Source organism: Lissotriton helveticus, chromosome 3_1 (genome assembly GCF_964261635.1).
Source record: "Lissotriton helveticus chromosome 3_1, aLisHel1.1, whole genome shotgun sequence".
NCBI lineage: Eukaryota > Metazoa > Chordata > Amphibia > Caudata > Salamandridae > Lissotriton > Lissotriton helveticus.
The window spans coordinates 971,150,739-971,173,575 of NC_136061.1; the positions used below are offsets into that span (position 1 = coordinate 971,150,739).

Here is a 22,837-nt window from a genome sequence, read left to right on the forward strand (position 1 = left end):
CTTTAAGCCTTCTTAGCCAACACCTGTTTCGTCACTGTTACAGGAGATTACCCCGCGACTTCTTCAGGGCTAAGGGAATATATAAACAGGTACTTGTTTGTGTATTCAATAGTAGTAAGAACACTTTACTTTTTCAAATTATTGACAAGGAGACTTCGGTGACTTGTGTGAATTTCAAAAAAGAGAATAGAACTGTGTGGAAATCCATGTGAAACTGGTGTTGTACATGCTTCTCGTACAGCTTCTCTGTGCATCCATATATCAATCGTGAAAAAAAAGAACAAGCAAGTTAATTTTACCTTAGGATGGGGCAGCTCTTCTAAAAGAAAGTCCCTTACATTTGAAAGCATATTTAGCTTTCCATACACAAGACTAATTGGTCTACCTCTCCAGAAGCAGAACTTACAGGAACCCCTTCCGGGTTGGAATTATCACCAGAATTAAGGTAGGGGGATCCTTCATGGTACCTAGTACATGTCTTTAGAATGTACCGACTGCTACTCCTTAGCTGATGTGCCCTTTCCTGTAACTTAGAGACTACTTGAAACTGACCTCAGGCATCGTATTATAATAAAATACGTTCTTTTATACATGTTTTAGTACACAATATAGTCAGCATATATTTACTATTTAGTGACAGCATGAGGAAGCACTACTTCGCCACGAATATAACAAAATAGATTTTAAAACTAAACAGGTTGATTGCATGCCCGCACCTTGCCTACCACAGGATTACTCCTATAAGGGAGTCTCAAACACCAACTGTACCAGTATGTTATATAACGATAACATAAATGATTGGGGGCTTTGCTTGTTCTTTCTTTACCCGATTGAAATATGGATGCACAGAGAAGCTGTACGAGAAGCATGTACAACACCAGTTTCACATGGATTTCCACACAGTTCTATTCCCTTTTTTGAAATTCACACAAGTCACCAAAGTCACCTTGTCAATAATTTGAAAAAGTAAAGTGTTCTTACTACCATTGCTTACATGAACAAGTACCTGTTTATATTTTCCCTTAGCCCTGGAGAAGCTGCAGGGTAATCCCCTGTAACAGCGACGAAACAGGTGTTGGCTAAGAAGGCTTAAAGATCTTGAATTAAAGACATCTGAAAATATAAAGACAAGCATCATTGCAATATTTTATGTAACTTTATGTATTTACTTTTGAACGTGTGCAGAGGATTTGTATATATAGCATATGTGGTCTGCTGGGCACACATGTGGGGATCTGATGGTTTTACCCTACCTTATGCACCATGCCAGATTACCTGCCTTAACTGATTTGCACTTGTGATAGACCTTAGAGCGCCATTTTGCCTATTGCTGACCACCGACTGTACAACTAACATTCTAGTGTCCAGCCTCCTGTTGTACACACACAATACACCCACCCATCCCACCCACCCACCCCGCCGCCGCCAGAGCCAACCTGCGCGAAGGGATGAGAGATGTAGCCGAGTGGATGACGACCAGCCGCCTGAAACTGAACTCAGACAAGACGGAGGTCCTCATCCTGGGCTCCTCGCCCTCCGCCTGGGACGACTCCTGGTGGCCCCCCGCCCTGGGCTCCGCACCCAAACCGACGGACCACGCTCGCAACCTGGGCTTCATCCTGGACTCTTCCCTCTCCATGACCAGACAAGTCAACGCCGTCTCCTCGTCATGCTTCAACATCCTACGCATGCTACGGAAGATCTTCTGGTGGATCCCCACCGAGACCAGGAAGACTGTCACCCAGGCCCTCGTCACCAGCCGAAAGGACTACGGCAACGCCCTCTACGCCGGAACCACCGCCAAGCTCCAGAAGAGACTCCAGCGGATCCAGAACGCTTCAGCCAGACTCATCCTCGACATCCCACGAAACAGCCACATCTCCGGACATCTGAGAGACCTGCACTGGCTCCCCGTCAACAAAAGAATCACCTTCCGGCTCTTCACCCACGCACACAAAGCCCTAAATAACCAAGGCCCGAGCTACCTCAACAACCGAGTCAACTTCTACGCTCCCAAGCGCCACCTCAGATCAACCAGCCACGCCCTCACCGCCGTCCCACGCATCCGAAGAGCGACAACAGGAGGAAGGTCCTTCTCCTACCTGGCCGCCAAGACCTGGAACTCCCTCCCGACCGACCTGCGCCTGACCGAAGACCACCTCTCCTTCAGAAAGAAGCTCAAGACCTGGCTGTTCGAGCAGTAACGGCACCCCCCTCCTAGCGCCTTGAGACCCTACGGGTGAGTAGTGCGCTCTATAAATGTCTTGATTGATTGATTGATTGATTGATTGACCCATCACAGGCGTTACCGATCTGGTGACCCTGCAAGTAAAAGGGGAGGGCGCATGTTCCCTAGAGCAGTTCCAGTACCTTACATCTGTGTCCATATGGTCTTTCCATCCAGCATGTGGTCCTAGGGCCCAAGACACCACAAGGGGGTTTGGGGGAGCAGGCATGAACATAGTCAGTAATTGGGCTCTTGGAAGGGAGAGGAGCAAAAGTGGATGGGCCTAAAAAGGTGGTATTTTCTATTTAATTTTATTCACCCATTGTGCATAGGCAGACGTGGCTTTAATAATTTAAAAAATCTTTTATATTATGGAAGTAGGTTACTGTATTTGGGCAGTAGGTGGCAGTGTGCACTCACACATTAATGAGACTTTTTTGTTTTGGTAAATTTGGATAATCTTGTATGGGGCTAGGCAGCTTTTCAAATTCTCGAGTTGTTGTTTTTCTAGGTTGACACTTAGCTAATGTGGCAGACTTGTTTGGTTGGGGGCACTGGGACTGATTTAAACTCAATATTAGGCAGTGTTTCAGATTCTCGGACTTCAACTGATTGGAGGTTCACTGGGTGGTTTGTCATTATGTTTGTCCTCCAGCTCTGCGGAGGCAGTTTTGTTGGAGCAAGCTTGGTCATTTATTTGAGACTTTAGGTATATATCTGAAGGTACAGGCTCATCATCAGGGCGTAGAAATGCCTCTGAAGCAGGTGAAAAGGATAGCAAGAACGGAGGTGGTCATGGGGTGGTTAGATGCCATAGATCAGGCACTTGCCCTAACTCAACCTGCACTGACCTCCTTGGTCCAGAAAGAGGCTGGTTCACAACCAGGGCCTAGTACAGAAGCCCCCACTGCTACTGTACCTGCGGGTGAAAAGCGCCCTTGGTGGACGGACACTACCACAAAAGCAGCATTCCCACCAGTTAAACCGTGAGCAAGGAGGGGAAGAGCAAAGGGGGAGACAACAAGGGCAGACCAGACACATGCAAGGGTCCCCACCCCCACAAGTCAGTCTTCAAGTGAGGTCATAGTGCTAGGGGAGGAGAGAATGATAGACAGGACGCGGGCTGGGACGAGCTCAGGTAGTTCTGGAAATGACCTTGTAAGTAGTTTAGCCATGGTGCTAACACACCTTTCACAATTAGGCAATCAAGCCTCAGCCATCACCGCCGGGGAGGGGGTGGCATTGGCACCCGCAAAAACCCTGGTGGGAGGAAACCCACATCTTCCACCTCCGGGCGGGGTTGGCACCCAGAGTTTCATCAGTCCCTCCACCCATCAACTGAGACCAGTGGATACACAACTTGTGACGGCTGGGACCCCCTCCCTCCCCCCCACACACAGTCGGCCGGGGCATCCACGATTGTAGGGTCTATGACAGGGACTAAAAGGTGAGGGGACAACTACTGGTAGTAGTGCCCATGATCAGGTCCTTTCTCCTAGGGCTCAGTTAGCTTGCACCTATCTGAGGACATGAAGGCTAAAATAAAGAAAGGTGCATATGTTGATGTGCTTAAACTCATGGTGGTCAAACTATCAGACGTGGACACCAACAAATCCAAAAGTTGAGGAGAAAATAATGAACCGTATTAGGGGTTTTACTATTTATCAGTCGGTTCTCCTTGAAAAATGCCCTGGTTGGGCCCACAACTTCCTATTATATGAACACAATAGTGGGGGCTTATGAGGAATTTGGGGGGTCCTGCTGGAAAGAATACAGTAAAGATTTCAGGTTGAAGTAAGCCATGAACCCGGGATGTTTTGAGATCAAACAGATGTTATGTTATGTTATGTTACCAGGGTATTTGTAGAGCACGTAGCTACTCGGCTGAGTGTTCCGGCGCTAAGTGAGTGTGACAGGCTGACTCAATAGAAGAACGCGGGACTATTGTTGGAACAACCAAGTCTTAAGGGCCTTCCTGAAGGGGAGTAGATTGTGCATCTGTCTTAAAGTAAGTGTCATACAGTTCCAAAGTTTGGCAACTTGTACCTGGAAACATCGACCTCCTGTGCGAGAGCGGAGGAACCCGGGGTTGCTTACTAGCGATAGGGACAAGGAGCGCAAAGAGCGCTGTGGGCTATAAAACTGGGCTCTTTTGCTAAGATAGGTAGCCCTGGTATCATGTAGGGCCTTCAAGGCCAGGACAAGAGCTTTAAAGATCCTCTTACGGATTGGGAGCCAATGGAGAGATTTCAAGTGGGGAGACATCCACGTCCTGGGGCCAAGTAAAAGTATCGCCCTTGCTGCAGCGTTTTGGGCCACCTAGAGGCGGGTGAGAAGGTACTCTGGTAGGCCAAGGTACAGAATATTCACATTGTCCAGCCTGGATCCGATCAAGGCCTGGACTACAGTTTTCCTATGGAGGACCGAGAGAAGAGGCAAAAACTGTTTTATCATTTTCATGAAGCCAAAACATTGTCCGGCAACCGCTTGAATTTGGGTTTTCATACTTAGGGTGTCGTCCAGTTTCACATCCAAATTTTTAACTGACCGGACCGAGGTAGTGGGAGGATGCATGTCCTGTGGAACATCGTTTACAACGCGGTATTTACATCGCACTACCTTAACAACGCTGCCATTACAACGCAAGCCGTTACTACAACTTGCGCTGGTTGGCGCTGTTGGTTAAGGAATATTGTAATTTTATATTCCAACACCTTCCCTACTGTTACGTGGACTGGTGTTGGAATATAAAATTATAATATTCCACAATCCACGCCCTTCAACGCAAGTCGTTGTAACGACTTGCGTTGTAATGGCAGCGTTGTCAAGTACCGCGATCTAAAAGATCGCATTGTACTGACATACATCCCCTGTGGCCACCAGCTGCGCCACATATCGTTTGGGGGGTCAGGCAAAGAAAATGACTTGCTATTTATCGGAATTACATTTCATTTGGTTTAGTTGGAGCCAAGCAAACACCTCCGATAAACAGCAGTTGATTTCTTCGCCGTTAAAATCAATGTCCTTGTCGCAGGTGAAGAGCAGCTGCGTGTCGTTGGCGTACAACACTATTTTAGCTCCAGAGAATCAGCCAGATTCGCTAGGGGGGACATGTAAATGTTAAACAATGTGGGGCTAAGAACAGAGCCCTGCGGGATTCCCACTTTTCAAGGGGGAATGGGAGCCGAGAATAGCGGAGCCCAAACAACTTGTTGGCGGTCCGATAAAGAGGTGAACTACTTGAGTACCGTCCACCCAAAACCAGGAGTGGGTCATGAGGGACGGTATCGAAGGCCGCCTAAAGATCCAATATTATCAGCACGGCTTTGCCGCCCTTGTCCAGGACATCCTTTATGGACTCCGAGATTTTGAGGAGTGCCGTTTCAGTGCTGAAATTTTGCCTAAAACCAGATTGACTCTGGTGCAGTATGTTGTTGGTTTCTACAAACGTGGAGGTGACCATATTAACATATTTTTCCAATGTTTTGGAGAAAAATGGTAGAAGTTATATGGGCCTATAGTTAGAGGCCAACTCCGGGTCCAAAGTTGGCTGTTTCAGGAGGGGGAGTATTAGCGCCTTCTTCCACCTGATAGGGACCTGCCCTAGCTCCATGGAGTCATTTAGAATCAGATTGACTGCTGGATTGATGGTCGCAGCTATTGACGCCAGAATGGAAGCTGGGCAAGGGTCCGAAGGAACCCCCGACTTCTAAGCTTTCATAATATCAAGAGAAGTCGCTAAAGGATGGGGGGGAACTCGCAGAAGGGACATTGGTCCAAAGGGGGGGAAAGGAAGGTTCCATAACTGGTACTGGAGTAGGAGGGTGGGTAGCGAAAGTTTCCTGGATTTTTTTGATTTTATCATAAAAGTATAGGGACATGTGTTCCCCCCATGTCGCAAATGGAGTGAAGATCCTGTCCACCGCTCTAGGGGAGGAGAATTCTTTTACTATTTTAAAAATCTAACTGGCGCCTCGATTTTAGATGAGAAAAAAGTTTTTCCCCCTCAAGAATGCGTTTATGGTGGGAGTTAAGAGTTTGTTTGTAAGCTAGTTTCTCATTGATATTGTAATTTTTACGCCATGCTCTAGACGCTTAAGGGGCTCTTGCTGTTCTTGAGGGCCGGTGTGAATGCATGGTTGTGTTGTATGATGTTGAGGAAGCCAGGCAGCAGTGGCCAGATGCCCTTTCGTCAGGTGTCAGGAGGGGAAGAGCAGAAAGGCGCATGTTGGGCATATAATAAGAAAGCATCACCAAGGCCACAGGGGTCTTGCAAATTTAAGCACAATTGTTCCTTTGGTGAGATGACAGGGCACCCAGAGTTTAAGTATTCAGAAATAAAGGAGTCCCGTCCCCTGTCTTTTTTAATCCCTCCCCGGTCTCACTACTGGTTATAAACCCTTGGTTAAATAGGTAGCCAAAGAATGAACATTCTTATCAATTATACTCTGGTTTTCGCTTTGGTTAAAGGATTCCCGCGGTAGGGCTACAGGGCCCAAAATGTTGCAAGAACCAACAGTCTTTCAACCAGGGGATGGAAGTGGGCAAAAGAAAGATTGACAAAGAATCAAAATTGGGAAGGATGGCTGGGCCTTTTGATAGGCCACCATTTCCAGACTTTGTTTGCTGTCCCCTGGGGTTGGTTCCCCAAAAAGATTCAGGGGAATTTAGGACGATTCACAATCTTTCAGCCCCTAGAAGGCCTTCTGCTAATGAGGCCGTGAACCCTGCGTCCCTTGATGGAGCTCTTGTACTTTTAAATAAGGCTGGGAGGTAAACTTTGATCCGCCAGTGGAGTTCACAAAGTTTTGTTCACTCCGCCCTGCGGAGTTTAGCTAAAAAAACTCCACCTCTGCTGCGTGGCAGAGTTTATCTGCCACTCACTTCTACAAGGGTCACATTCATAGGGCTGAATTGTGAATACTAAAACTCACCGGCATGATTCGATAACCGCTTCTCTCTGACCTGGGTGTGGACAAGTTATGCAAATGTTAAGTGTTCGGATGCCACTGATGAATTGCAAAAACCGAGCTTCTGACTTCCTAGCTAATGGTCACGTTAACCGAGCTTGCTAGAGCTAACTGCTTGTTTCACCTTTTGAACAAATGAATGTTAAAATGGCTGCCATATTCTCTTCATAATATTAAAGAGCTGCCCCATCTCCACTGGCATGTCTGGGTTTCATGCTCAGCCCTCCATCGCATACAGAAAGCAGCGTCCTCAGCCCGGCAGCTACATCTTAGGAGGCCAAGCGTGCCACGTACTTATGCTGCCACTGGGACCTGGACTCACTGTCATATTGGGCCTGCAGACCTGCACAGGATCTAGGAGCCACCACCTGACTTGCACCGCTGAGAACAAACTTTTACCTCCACCAATGCATGTCCTGACCCACCGTGTGCAGAAAGCTGTAGGTTCATCGCCAGTGAAAGGTAAGTGTGTGCTTTCCTTCTTCATGACTGTTGTGGTCTTAGGCTGGCTCCTATGAGCCTGCACGTGAGATATGCTGCTCATGTGGTGGTGTGTGTTGAAGACCTCTTCAAAATGGAGGTGGGTGGCTGGAATGGGGTTAATGCGGACTCTTGCCTGTGGTTCCGAATCGTAACTTCAACCGCGATCATGCAGAGGTGGCATCGGGTGACAGCTGCTTGCGTGACACGAGGTCGCTTGGCGTGCAGACAGGGTTTGTGCTGCCAGCTCAGGTGCCCTGCCAGATCCAGGTCAGCTCTGGGGAACGAGCCACGATAGCCTTTAAATATTCATGGGAAAGGGATGCAGATGAATGGCACACTTGACTGCCTCAATGCCACGGAAATTCATCCTGCTGACTGCTAACGGCAAACGCCTGTTCCTTAAGTAATGTTACCACCCCTCTGATGTGAGGGAGTTTGGCTAGAGTTCCCAAACTCTCACTTAAAGTTGTGGATTCGACCCACTTCTATCAGCAAAGCCACCGACCTCTCAAGAACCATAGTGCAGTATCAGTGTACTGCAGTCATGACTGCCTCTAAATAGTGCTAACTGGAGTACTTTGTTAACTTCGTGGAATTCCGCAGAGTGAAACTCTTCGAGCTCTGCCCACTCCTACTTTCAAGGTAGCTAGGTCTAGGAGCCCTGTTAGCAAAAGCAGATATAGAGTTGGTATTTCATTTGTTGCCAGTCCACCCTGATGACTTTCATTTGTTGGGTTTGCAGTTCCAAGAAAAAAATCTACTGTGACAGGTGTATTCCCTTGGCTGTTCAGTCTCTTGCGCTTATTTTGAACAATTCAGCACAATCTTGAAATGAGCCTTTACTCAAATGTTTGGTAAGGGAACCAACTATTGCTGTGGTGGTTAAGGAGTAATGTTTTGACCACAAAACAGGTTGCCAACGTGGAGCATCACAGATCTAAGCGCAGGTGGATTCAAGATGTTATTTGTTTTTAGAATAACCTGAAGCAGGGGTGCCATGGTCACAAGGTTGCCCAGTCTCATCCACCTGATTGGGGCAAGGTGGTAACCCTTTATTGGGTATCTCTGAAGGGTTCTTTTGGGGAGCCAGCTGCTTTGCCGACCCTACCTCCCTCTATCTTGATTGAGTGGGGATTTCACCTTGTAAACAACAATCTTTGTGGGTCCCAAAAAATTACCTGTGCCCAAGTCAATTAAGATATACGATGCCACTAGGAACTGAGGGGTGGTCAGTCAGGACTATTAATGGATTGTGAAAATATTTTGGTAGGCGATTGTTTATATTAGTCAAAAGATTGTATCAATTATATATATAATGAAAAATGTTTTGCAGCATGAAGATACCAGCTGAATTTTAATGTTGTATTTATGAAGGGAAATAAATAGGGCCAGAGAATGAGAAAATTCTCTTACGCAAGTATGACTGTTGTTACTTCATATGAGGGGTACAGCTTTGGTATGGTTTAGGAAGGGCAATTGTAGTTCTCTTTCCCAGCCCACCGGTCTAGGGACGGCCCCTCACTTGTAATGCGTTCACACTTGTGGTTTCTTCATTGTGATTCAGGGAGTACATCCCTGGGATTGTACCAAGCTTGCCTGACAAGATGCCTGAGATTATCACGTTCAATAATTTCTTCGATTAAAGAATTGGAATCATGAAAATAGTCTGGTCTCTTAGAGCTGCCCAAATGAAAGGCTGACACTGAAAGAAGAAGCAAGCTTTCTCATTGACTGGCTGCTGCCTCAAAGAAATGTAAATGTGTGCAATGGTTAATCAGCAAATATAAAGACTGTTTGGATCCAGCATTAACTATAATTGAGAAGATTATTTCTGGTTTCCTGGTGACAAACAGTTTATTCTTTTTGAAAGGTAATGTAGGAGTATTGCCAGCTGTATTCTGGAGTGCGTCTGTCTAATGAAAACATATAGAAAAGAGTTGCACTAGGTACAGTGCATTAGTTTGACGTAAAACACTATGGGGGAGATTTACTAAGATTTTGCAATGTGTCTGCGTCACAAAAGTGACACAAATCGGTGCAAAATCTTTTTTTCCTAATTGCCTTTCCAGCACTAAACCTGTTAACGCTGGAAATAATGGAAACGAAATGCAAAGCAGCACATGAGGTTGATTTACATTACTTAGCGCCATGGGGGCGTGCCAAGGTTTGAGCATGGGTGTTCCCATGCAACCACCCAAGGCTTCTCACACTAAACCCAATTTACTAAATGAAGTAGATAGGGTTTAGCGTGAGAAAATTAAACCCTTCCAAAGTATGCACAAGGAAGGAGAAATGCTTTCATTTCTCCTTCATTTTCCAACTTTGCATGCGTGCTGCATTGTGCAACACGTATACAAAATCGGAAAAGTTTAGCATCTTGTCTATGCATGGTATTCTGTACAGGAAGGCTGCCCTTCCTGTACAAAACCTATGCTAGACTCAAACACACACACACCCTAGTGCTATGGTGCTATGGTGTGTGCTTGGCGCACAGCAGCTGTAATCAGCACCGGTGCAAGGGAAAGGGGATGAGCCATATCTTTAAAGATATGGCAATCTCCTTCTCCCTCCTTCACGCACAACGCAGCGCAGCCTCACGGGGGGCTTTGCTGCATTCCTTGACTTTTTGGTAAATCTCCCCCTAAATCCTTTGTAGAAGCCATCTTTCTTATCTGATACTAAATGCAGTAAGCTTCTAGGTCCTGTTAAGTTGACGTGAAAATCACTGCACAAGATGCTGGCACTTTTCCTTGGCTTCAGAGAAACGGCTTTAGTAACGCAGGGCTTTCTCAAGACAAGATACGTGACAAAGGAAGATGGTAGCTTAGGCACAAACGTTTCAGCATATCCCATTTCGCAATATGTCTGGTCATTGCTATTATGTTGCAATTATTAGCAGGAAAGGTACCAAACTGATATCTTACATGACAGTGGAAAGTCCCAAAAACTGCCTACTTGGGGCACGTGGTCAGCAACAGTACATTTCGGCCCTTAAATGGTATAGCACAGCTTAGGCCCTTGCTAATTGATCAAGTGAACTATGCTTAATTTGTACTACGTATGTTATGATGCTGCATCCTTTGCAGTTTGTGCCTATAAAGACTGCCCAGAACGTCACATCTTTGGACATTCAGTGACTTTGCTGATGTCTCCGTGCCGTATGTTAATACATTGTTTGTTGGTCCCCAATAAACTTTGCTATCTTTTGTGCTGACAGAGATTTGTATTCTTGGTATTATTTCCTATTATTTCTGATTTCTGTTACTACACCTTTTTGCATTTTGCTGGGTGCAATACTATTTTAAAATTATGACTTGCATATTCACTGTGCTTTCCATCGCACGCTGGGACCTTGGAACACTATACAATATGCATCACTTATCCCCACTGCACCACGATTCAGTTCTGTGACTAGTTACACACACAAACATCTGCAATAATCTGGTTTAACCAGTTGAGCTTTCATTACCTAGTAGATTGAAATTCCCACCGATCATTAACTAATGTATGTTTAATTAAAGGTGGGAGAATTGCAGGAGAGAGAAGAAAAGCACCCAGGAAAGCATTTGCTGAGAGCTATGGAGCAAGATGGAGAGAACAGGAAAACACATGCACTCCCATGGAGTGCATAAACAAAAAGAGAAAAAAGTTCCTTAAAAGTAGGCAGTGGGAGGAAAGAAGCCAGCCAGTTAGAGAGATGGCAAAAAGACTATGCTCCAGGGGATGACAGACACAAGATGTACAAGCTTAGACAAGGAAAGCCACTGAATAAAAAGCAAGCAAATGTGTGTGGCAATAAAGCTGACACATGGTTAACAATGGGCAGGCTCTAAGCCCCTGCAAACTCTTGGTAAGTTCACAATAGGTCTTTTGCAACCAGGCAGATTGTGCTGCCTGGTAGGCTCAATCAAGAAGCGAAAGGCACAATATAAAATGTATATAATAATGAAAGATCTATCTTTCATTCACCATATTATATACAAAAAATACATTATTCTTGTAGTAGATTAATCAGTAACTCCATATTCCAAAACAGTATAGTTCATTTGTTTGGTATACAGTTTCTTATGGTATGTGATATAAATTACATTCCCATTAACCTTCTTTTATGTGCACAGTAGAATGGTCTTCTCTATCTGTTAAAGTATAGGAGCACAGTAAGCTGTGGAGTGGCTGGGGGTGCAGCAGGTGCAGTGTCGGGGTGTAGAGTGAAATGGTGTAGAGTAGAGGGGGTATGGTGCAGTGATGTAGAGAGTTGCAGAGCAGAGTATAGTGGGGTACAATGCAGTGGTGCAGAGCAATGTTCCCTCAAATTCTTTTCCTTTGTGTGCGGCAGTGTAGGGTCTCTGTGCACTGCAGCCATGGCTATGTGCGTCTGGAACCAGACCGCGCTTGTGTGCCGCGTCAAATATCACTCCAAACTTTTGCATAAAAAACTGAAAAGACGTTGCATTCCCACCTGCAGTTTATATGTTTAAATCCTTAAATAGAACAGTGAGCTATTAACTATTAAAGAGCTGCATGCAAACTGTAAGTTATAGATTAGAACATTATTTCAGAATAGAGTACAGTGTCAGGGAGTGTCGTTTAGTGAAGCTTTGCAGAGTAGTGTAGCATAAAGTGTTGTGGTGTACAGTGCATTGGTGTAGAGTGTGTAGACTGCAGAGGCAAAGAGTGCAGTGGTGCAGAGAAGAGTGGCATAGAGTTCAGTGGCGCAGAGTGAAGTGTTGTAGAGTAGTGTAGAGTGAAATGGCGTAGAGTGGATTGGTGCAGACTAGAGTGGAGTGGTGCAGGGCATTGTGCAGTAGCGTAGAGGGAAATGATGCAGAGTGTAGTGGTGCCGAGTAGAGTGCAGTGGCATAGAGTGTCAGAGAGTGCAGTGTTACAGATTAGACTATCAGAGAGAGAGAGCGCGCGCAGAGGACTGTGCCAGCCGGAACCCCTCCTTGCGCACAACAGATATGCAGCACGAGCACCCAGTGTATGCGCGCAGAGGGCTGTGTCAGCCGGAGCCCATGCTGGGCAGCTGTGATCAGAAGGGATGCTGTGTGTCTCCTGGAGCGTCCGACACATTGCGCTCTAAGTATTCCAACTCCTGCACAGCAAACTTGCACTTGTCTGCCCTGACTGTCTTGTGTCTTTAATATAGATAGAGGTTGTAGGGGTGGACTGGAAACCTACCTCGCTGCATGCAGCCGGTGGAGGACTTCTACACTGTGGTGGCGGGGATACTTGACGCCGCTGCCATCGCTCTGGCCATCTCGCCCGACGGGGGCTTAAACTCCTGCGCCAAGAACGATCGCCTGCTGTGCCTTCAACGGATCCAGAGGCTGGAGTGGCGGCGCCTGCTTTGAGCGGCGGCTGAGAAGCTGCGACTCCCGAGAGTAACCCGACACCACTGGTGGTAAATATTCATGCGGTGTGAACTGTATGGTGGCTGTGCCTGCTGGTGACCTCGCTGCTTGGAGCCCGGGAGACTGGAGATCGGCGCTGAGAGGGTTGCACACGCCGCCATTTTGGAGGCTTGCCTCGTGAGCTCAGCCGCACACCTACATCCCAAGGGCGCTGCTGGCGGATCGTGCTTGGCGTGTCTCAGCGACCTTCGTAGCGAGGTGAGCTCGATTTCGCCTGTGTGCCGGGCGCAGCAGCGCAACAGGCGTAGTGGAGTCCCCTGTGACCCGGGTGGGTGCTGGAACTGTGAGCATGAGAAAGCTGCAAACATCCTGGCTGATAGTCTGCGGGATCTCCGACCAGCTGCCCGCCAACACTGCTGGTCACTGGGGATAAATATTGCTGCGGTGTGGATTGTGAGCTGCTTGTGCCTGCTAGTGACCTTGCTGCTTGGGGCCCGTGAGACTGGAGGTCGGCGCTAGGGGGACTGCGCACACCGCCATTCTGGAACCCGCCTCATGTGTTCTGCCACAAGTCTGCATTCTAACGGCGTCGCCGGCGGATCATGCTTGGTGCGTCCCTGTGCCCTTCATAGGGAAGGGGAGATTGATTACTTCTGTGTGCCAGGCATAGCAGCGCAATTGCAGCGGTGGGAGTGCCTGTGACCCGACTGGGACCTGGTCCTGTGAGCCTGAAAGAGCGACGAACACCCTGGCTGATGGTCCGCGAGATCTCTGACCTGCTGCCCCGTGAAGGGGGGAACACCCCGCACGGTGGACTGTGGATACCCCACCTCCCTCCTTCTGTCGCTGACTGTGTGGGGAGATTGGGGCATTATCCGAACCCCCTTCCCCTCTACGCTCCTTTCATCCCACCTTCTATGCTCTTTAAATGTTTTTCCATGGAGACCTAGCCATTCGGTCGATGCCCGGTGGAGCTACTGGATAGCTATAGAGGAGATGGGCTGTGGACTTGCCCCTCGGCCCTCACCTACCCAGCCGGACCTTGGACAGGCTTTCCCTTCGTCTCTCTGTCATATATCCCTCCTACCCCTTTTACCCTACCCCGTTACCTTCCTTCTCTCCATGTCCTAGTCTTCTATGCTTCTTAAATGTTTTTGTCTGTGACTAGTGACCGTGGGGACCTAGTTTTCTGTCCGACGCCCGGTGGAACTACCTGGTAGCTGAAGAGGAAATAGGCTGTGGACTTTCCCCCTCAGCCGTCAACTACCCAGCTGTACGTTGGGCAGATTTTCCTGCATCTCTTTGTCATTTGCTCCCTCCTACTCCTTTACCCTACCCCATTAGCCCCCACACTCCATTTATTTTGTCCTCTATGTTCTCTAAATGTTTTCCCTTTTAGACCTAGCTAATTGGCCAATGCCCGGTGGAGCTACCTGATTGCTATAGTGGAGATGGGTTTTGGGACTTCCCCCTCGACCATCACCTACCCAGCCGGACTTTGGTCAGTTTTTCCTTCGTCTCTCCGCCTTATCTCCCTCCTACCCCTTTACCCCCACCCCCTTCCCCTTCTTTTACCTAATCTCGTCTTGCATGCTCTTGTAATGTTTGTCTAGCAACTGATGTAAATTGTAACTGATGTAATTTTGAAATTTTGCGGAACCTCAAGTAAAGCGCTCTGATACATCCGGGTCTAGCCAGTGGTATATAAAACTCTTAAAATAAAATAAAATAAAATTAGAGTGCATTGTGGTATAGTATAGTGGAGTGGAGTAGAGTGCCTTGGCGTGGAAGGCAGTGGCAGAGTATAATGGTGTAGAGCATTGAGGCGTAGAATAAAGTGTAGAGTGGAGCAGAATAGAGTGCAGTGACGTAGTGTGGAGTGGCATAGTGTGGAATGGTGTAGAGTAGACTGCAGTGGTGTGGGGTGATGTAGAGTAGAGTTGATTGGCATAAAGTGAAGTATGCATGGTGTGGTAGCGTACTGCCATTACAGACAAAACATCTTCAACTGAAATGACAATTACATTTGCACAGATATACAGTTTTATTGATAGAAGTATACAGCACACAAATGATAATGTGTGGAAATCTCATCACCAAGTGTATTGATTTTTTAGATCGTGTTACAATATTTGTTTCCACATCAGTTTAGAACTACCAAACAATGAGCTTTATTTGAGCCTTACCAATTCTTATACATCCTGATATATGTGCACTGTTAATTTACAGACTTTTAAATGTGTGTTAGAAGAAATATTAACATGTACAGCCTCAGTCGCAGCCGGCATGACTCGCGGGTGGAGAACATCGGGGTCATTCGGGGAGGGGGGGATTTTAAATAAATATTTCAAAAAATTAACTTACCTTCACCGGCCCGGTCCTGTCCTGCGTCGTCCTGCGTTGTCACTGCTTCTCTGCTCCATACAGGAAGCAAGCAGCCTCCCTCCCCACCCCGTAAGCCAATCACAACACTGCAATCACAGTGGTGTGATTGGCCGGGACGCCGACCACACAGGTGTATATGGGGAGGCCATTTCCTCCATGTAGGCTGCATGCATCCAAATGGAGAAACAAGAGAGTGCACATAACTTGTTTGGTCGGCACTGGGGCAGACCAAAGAGTCAGCTCCCACAACAGTGGGCAAGCCACTCCTCCCCTTCCCTTTAGTGGGACCGCCCACCCGCCCTCCCCCCAACCAAACTCTTCTGCTTTCTCACAGTGTGAGATGCAGAAAATGGTATTTATAATACCATTTTATGTTTCTGCTTTTCGCACTGCAAAATGGCAGTGGGGCGAGGCTCTTCCGCCCACATGGAGGAGCCGCCCTTGTACAGCCTTCTTTAAGCACAACCTCAGTAGCTAGCACGATTGTCACATAAATGCTCTTACTTTGAAGTCAGAGAAAGAAAAGTAAACGCCAACCATCCTGGAAGACAGAGCCTGCCATTTGACCTCTGTCTTTGAACGCATCGCAAATGTGACAAGATAAGAACAAGGTGTAAAGACTGTAGTGTGGAAGAATAAAGTAAATAGGTTTTGGGCAACAGAAGGAACAAACTCAAGCTGGACAGCCTAAAACAAATAGAACCAGCAAATAGAAGGCAAGCAAATGTGAGTTACAAACTGCAAAGACAATGATAAGCAAAGGCCAGAATGCATTCCCAGGGAAGCTTTACGAATGTCCAAGATGTCATTAGCAAACCAGGCAGTTATGCTGTCTAATAGGCTTTAATCTTTAACAAAAGCTGTCTCTTGAACTGGGAGTTAGGACTGTGGTGAATATTTTTAATTAATATAACTGTTTCACCTGTATAATCTGACTAATAAAAATAGGTGCCTTCCAAATTTTAGGAGTGTGTTTTTATGAAGTAATGTTTATATTTGCTAATTACAGTCATGCATGTCAGGTTTGCTTGCTGTAGAAGGAAAGTACCTGAGTAGGAAAAGATATAGTAAGTGCTCTAATTACATTCCCTACCCTTCTTCCCCTATAAAACACAGATATACAACAAAGATGTAGTATACTTTTGTCCTCTGAAATTCAATTCTAGCAATGTTTGGGAAAACCCAAACTCCTTCTGGACCATTGGATTTTGGGTTTACCCCTGAAGAATAACTGAATTCTCTACACATCAGCGCACAAAAAGTTGCCAAACTGTTACCTGAATAAGGGATCACTGTGCTCCTAAAAGCACGACCACGATAGCTTTGTTGTGTTTACCTTTGTTGGTTTGTCAGTGGAATGAAAGGTATCTTTACTGCAATATCAAAGTTAGTAGAAACACCATAGGATGATGAAAAATGATCGAATCTCTTCTGCTAGAGAGGCAAAAGAATCACAATCACAAGAACTAATATTGGAACCTACGTTATTTAATGCAGTCGCTTTGTAATGGGCCTGCCAAAAAAATCGAATTGAAAAAAGCAGCAAATTCAAAGCGCTGAGGTAAGGCTGTTCAAGTGTATTCAGCTGTGCATGAGCCCTGACTAAAAGGGTAATTCACATCAGATCTACATAGGGCTGGGCAGAGTGATTGCACAGTGGCAAGATTGAGCAAAGCTTACCATTTTAATGCCTCATTCGAGATGAAGAACTTTACAAATGACATTCTCTCCTCCAGCCATCCATCACTACTGGTTCTCAATTCAAACATGTTAAACTAGAAGCTCAGGCGATTCTCGTTTATCACTTATTGACTTTGATAACTCATAAATGTAATCACTGTACAGATTCCAAGAATCCCACATCCCAGTAACTCAAGTGATGTACCTCATTCAGCGTCTTCCTCTGTTTGCAGTTCAGACCTCCAATGAAGACCAGGTTGGGCATCACGGGTCGTGGGTGCTCAAACACAAAGTCATACCTCACCAGCCAGATCGAGGCGCGGCCGATGAGCTCCATAATATCCACCTCCTTATGTAGCACTTCTTCAGCGAGGAGCTCATATTGACCATAGATGCTATATATAGCCAAGTGCTCAAGATGGCTAGCGATGAAGTTACGGACCCGCTCTCCAAAGTTCATGTGGTCAGAGTAGGAGGTGTAACATCTTGGGACGTAGGAAGGTGGGCTGGGCGAGTAAGAGGCTTTGTGCTCTAAGCTGCAAGGGTAACCACGAAAAACTTGCACAAGGGGGAGCTTGAGCCGAACAGCGAGAATTACCCCACAGGGTAAGGCTGGATCTGTCAACAGGGCATCGAAGTGGCTCTCTTCCAGGTACCTGATCACATCCTTATTTTGTAAGAGACTCATGCAGCCCTGGAAGAGAAGGCTGACATGGCACACTAACATGTTGTATTCCTTTGTACCAGCTAAGAACTGCTCTATGAGAGACGGCTCATCAAAACTAAACGCATTAATGTCTTTTAATTGATCATTGAGATGCTCCTGCGTGTACGGCACTGGGTAGGTCTTTAGCGTGTAATGACGAGAAGGCTGGATGAGAAAGGTGATCTCAGGAATTATAACCACAATCTCATTGCCACGCTGTCCAAGCTCCTCCGCTATCGCTTTGATGCTGAGCCAGTGGCTTCCATCTTGAGGCACCACTAAGAGCTTCCCACCCTCAGCTGTGCTCCAGAACAAGAAAAGGAAGAGGAGGGGTCCCTGTGGAGTCATCTCAGCACTTGGTGCTCTGCTACAAGGAGCATGAAAGCACTGGCTTTTGTAATCAGTTTGCCTGGCGGCAGGCCACTCAATGAGAAATTTGGCAAAAGCGAGTGGTGCTCAAATATTGAACTTTAACAAGGTACCTAAATCCATGTGTTCACGAAAGAAGGCTGATGGTTGCACAATTTTTTGTTGGAATGATTATCTGGAACTCATAACTGATGCAAGCGCTGATTTTCATACTGCTTCTGCCAGGCTGTTATGGAGGAAAGCCAATCAAGGTAGATGCAAAAATACAAGATGGAGACGAGGGCAGCAGGGGACAAGGCACACTCCACTAAATGCAAGTTAGCACATTATTTCTGTGTTGTGTTCATCATTTCTCAACAGTATTAAAATGTGAAGAAAATGTATTTTCTAGGCAGAACATCGAGCTACTAAGAAACCTGCCACGTTGCAGTGTAGAGATAGGAATGGTGCATACCTTACCTTAGCTTCTCTTCTGCTTGTTCCATACTGAGTTGCTTTAATATCCTGCCTTTTTTCCATTTTTTTAATTCAGACATTTTCCTCGAAATTGTACTTTTGCGAACGCAATTGCTATCCACTGAAAACGCTGTTAGCTGTTACCGTTTCAGTTTTTATTAGAACTTCAACTTTTCTTGAATAAAAAACAATGCTGCAGTCAAAACACACACAGAAGATAGGTTGACAAAGTAAGGATTTTACTTTTTCTAGTTTCGTGCATTATGTTTGTAGCTTCCGGTATTTCTTGTTAATTATAAAACATGAAATTATGGGGTAAGAGACCTACTGCAACCGAAGGCACAGTCCTGTTTTTTAAATCCAGGTTGACCTTCCCTGAAGCAATCACTGTTTTTGTTTTGAACATTTCTTCTTTTTTGTTAACCATTTGTTGCAGGAACAATTGGAGCTGAGTCCCCACCTTGGCATAGTTGCTTTTGCCCAGCACCCTGGGCTGCTGCTGCGGCAGGGACTTATAATGGAACGCAGCCCCGACCACAGGCCCGTCCACGAAAGGGCTGAGAAGAAGAGAGAACAGTGCAAAAGCCTTGCTTATGGAGAAAGTATTTCGTCTTTTGCACACTCTGAAAAGGCTTCAACAATTTCTTCTCCTCTGTAGACCGCTGCACCATTGTGTTCAAATCGTCCCAAAAAAGCTAGGGACCCTCAAACAGCAGTTTATGAGTCAAGGCCTTCTGAACCGCTTCAAGACGCCACGGCTTTGTCAATAGAGACCTCCAACCACCCACCGCTACCCCTGCAGCTAAGGGGAAGGTCCACAGCAAATCAAAAGTCACTTCGGACAGAAACTGGGCCAAGACCTCCACCTGTGCCAAGATAGGAGTAGGATCCCCCTGATCCTGAAGACAGTCAAACAACTTGCAAGAAATAGGCAGAGTAAGTGCTAGGCCAAATCCCAAAATGAGAAGCAGCATAAGAACATTTCAAAGCTGACTCCACCTTCTGCTCAACAGGATCAGCAAGGGAAGCCTCCTCCAAAGACAAAGAAGAGGAAGAAGCCATTGAAGACAAAATAGAATTGACTTTAGGAACCTGAAGAAACTGGACATCAAATTCTGCCAAGCGATGCTGCTTTCCCAAAAAGCAAGGAATCCCCTGGTTGTTAACCTCAAACCGTTGCTTAGCCAGAATGTCCTTAATGACATCATGGAAAGGCAAGTCATCCACCACTGAGGTACTATACTGGGAGCAAAAGCCATCGTCCGCCAAGGATTTAGGATCAAACCCTAGGACCTCACGAATATGGGTCAGCATGTCGGAAAAAACCTAATCCTGGAAATACTTCCCCTTAATGGAATTGTCCATGTCCTCATCCTTCTCCCCTTTTGACTTTTTGGCAGAAGGCTTCAGCAGTGCAGCCTGAACAGCAGAATGAATCAAATCCTGCAAATCTGTCCTGGAAATTTGCAAAAGGTCGTCCTCCTGCGAGTCCTGTACATTATTCCTCTTAGAAAGCTCATACTCCCCGCCCAGGTGACGACAGACTGTCAGATTTTACTCAAAGTTTCTCCGTTTTGCTACACAAACCTAAACCTCACACCACTCAGTATTATCTCTATTCTCACTACTATCCAACCTGAGCCGCTTCATCTCCTCAACTCCTGGGACCCAGGAATACATATCTTTAAACAGTTCTCTCCCCAGTCAACTTAGTCTCAGGGGCGTAACAAACACCCCCTCAGCCCCCAGTCTTCAGTGCCTGAAGGGTGCCCCCTCAGCTCATCGCCCGGTAGAGAGCTGTGAGAGGTTTGCTCACAGGCACCTCTGAGCTCCTTGCAATGACCCAGGACTCCAACTGAAGAGAAACAAAGTAACAACGTACATTATTTCTCTTCAGTCCGAGCCCTACAGGAACAAGATGGTGATGGGGGCACTCAGAGGGTTACAGACACTTCATCAGAGCCAATTTGTAAAGAAATTCAGCCGTGCATTAAAGCCCCTCACTCTCTCTCTCTCTCTCTCTCTCACTGGGGACCTGGTAATTTGAAATTTCCATTTTTCAGGGGAAATAAAGAATTCCTCGAATTATGGATTCCAACATATTGGAGGGCTTGAAATGTGTTTTCTTCTAAGTTGAAAGATGGATATGGTCTGCAGTGACTTGTTTACAGGGACAGTGAGTGACGATGATGGCGTCATGATATGTTCCACCTCCTTTGTAAATAAATGTTCAACTTCTATTTTATTTGGATGGGATGGGGCCGCAGGGTCAAGCCGGGCAGTGATTAGACTAGGAACAGGAGGCTAACTGACATGGAGGGGGGGTGTGCACAAGGTGTGTGTTTCATTTCTGGTGATTTCTGGGGTGTGCATAAGGTGTATGTTTCATTTCTGGTGATGTCTGGGGTGTGCACAAGGTGTGTGTTTCATTTCTGGGGATGTCTGGGGCGTATCTGTCGTGTCATCTTTAGGTGTGCTCAGAGTTACAGCAGGGCTGAGACTGGCATCTGACCGCTCTCAACCAGCCCTGGCCTATAGCCACTTTCAATTCAGCTCTGACGCTCGCAGCCAGCTTGGACCTCAAGCCGCTGTCATCTAATTTGGGCCACTAGGCGCTCTCGACCAGCTCTGGCCTCTAGCCGCTATCAGCCAACCCTGGTCTCTCGCCCTCTTAGACAGCTCTGGCCTCTAGCCCCTCTGACAGATCGGGCCTCTATGCGCTCTCAGACAGCTCGAGCCTCTAGCCGCTCACAGACAGCTCTGGCCTCTAGCTGCTATTTACCAGCCCTTGCCTCTAGCCGCTATCAGCCAACCCTGGTCTCTCGCCCTCTTAGACAGCTCTGGCCTCTAGCCCCTCTGACAGATCGGGCCTCTATGCGCTCTCAGACAGCTCGAGCCTCTAGCCGCTCACAGACAGCTCTGGCCTCTAGCTGCTATTAACCAGCCCTTGCCTCTAGCCGCTATCAGCCATCCCTAGACTCTAGCCCTCTGAGACAGCTTGGGCCTCTAGCCCTCTGAGACGGCTCTGGCCTCTAGCTGCTATCAGCCAGCCCTGGCCTCTAGCCTCTGTCAGCCAGCTCTGGCCTCTAGGGGCTGTCAGAGAGCTCGGGCCTCTAGGCGCTATCAGCCAGCTCTGGCCTCTAGGTGCTATCAGCCAGCGCTGACCTCTAGGCGCTCTGAGACAGCTCGGGCCTCTAGGTGCTATCAGCCAGCTCGTGCCTCTAGGTGCTGTCAGCCAGCTCGGCCTCTAGGCACTATCAGACCGCTCTGGCCTCTAGCCGCTTTCAGCCAGCTCTGGATTCTCAGTGCTCTCAGCTAGCTCTGGGATCTAGGTTTCTCTCAATCAGCTCTGGCCTCTAGGCGCTCTCAGACAGCTAGTGCGTCTAGGCGCTCCCAGCTCATAAACAGGGACGTAACAAACACCCCTGCAGCCCCTGCGGTGCGGGGGGCCCAGTCTTTAGTACGTGAAGGAAGCCCCCCTCAGGTCATCTGTAGAGAGCTGTGTGTCTTTCTCTAAAACAGCTGCAGTCTGCAGCCTGCTCTGAGCTCCTCACCTGACCCAGGACTGAAGAGAAACAAAGTAACAACTTACATTGTTTCTCTTCAGTCTGAGCCTGGCTGGAAAAAGGATGGGGGTGGGGGCCGCCAGAGAGAGTAGGAGGAGGGTATGCTCAGATGTGAGTCCCATGCTCTCCACACCACTGGAGTCAAGCTATCCTGGCTGAAGACGGCTGATAGCCAGAAACCAGTCCAAGGATGCTTGATTCCGGTCCAGGAAAGACATGGCTTGGCAGTTCGGGCTGGACTGTTCCCATGAGGCACAGGGTCAAGGCTGATTTGCATACGGCCATGTCTGAACTGGGGTGGTGTGGAGTGCAAAAAAACGATGGATTTAGGCCCAGATCTCTGTACTGGGGTGAATGTATGACATTGTTCTGCATTCTGTCCATCAATTGTTGTTTTTGCATTTGTCACCCCGAGTGGGATGGGTATGCTCAGACGTGAGTTCCACGCTCTCTACACCACTGGAGTCAAGCTATCCTGGCTGAAGACGGCTGAAAGCCAGAAACCGGTCCTAGGATGCTTGATTCCGGTCCAGGAAAGTCATGGCTTGGCAGTTCGGGCTGGACTGTTCCCATGAGGCACAGGGTCAAGGCTGATTTGCATATGGCCATGTCTGAACTGGGGTGGTGTGGAGTGCAAAAAA

The 22,837-nt window shown here is 47.2% G+C and overlaps 1 protein-coding gene across 1 annotated transcript in view; it reads right to left on the reverse strand.

Annotated features, from left to right (window-relative positions):
• The window catches only part of LOC144823148 (UDP-glucuronosyltransferase 1A9-like), a 545,217-nt gene extending 527,056 nt beyond the window's left edge, over nt 1-18,161 (reverse strand). Inside the window, exon 1 of the mRNA XM_078681389.1 lies at nt 17,305-18,161. Coding sequence (XP_078537515.1) covers nt 17,305-18,153 — 849 coding nt within the window. The 5' untranslated portion in view covers nt 18,154-18,161. The remainder of the gene's footprint in view (nt 1-17,304) is intronic.
• Between the last annotated feature and the right edge of the window lie 4,676 nt (nt 18,162-22,837).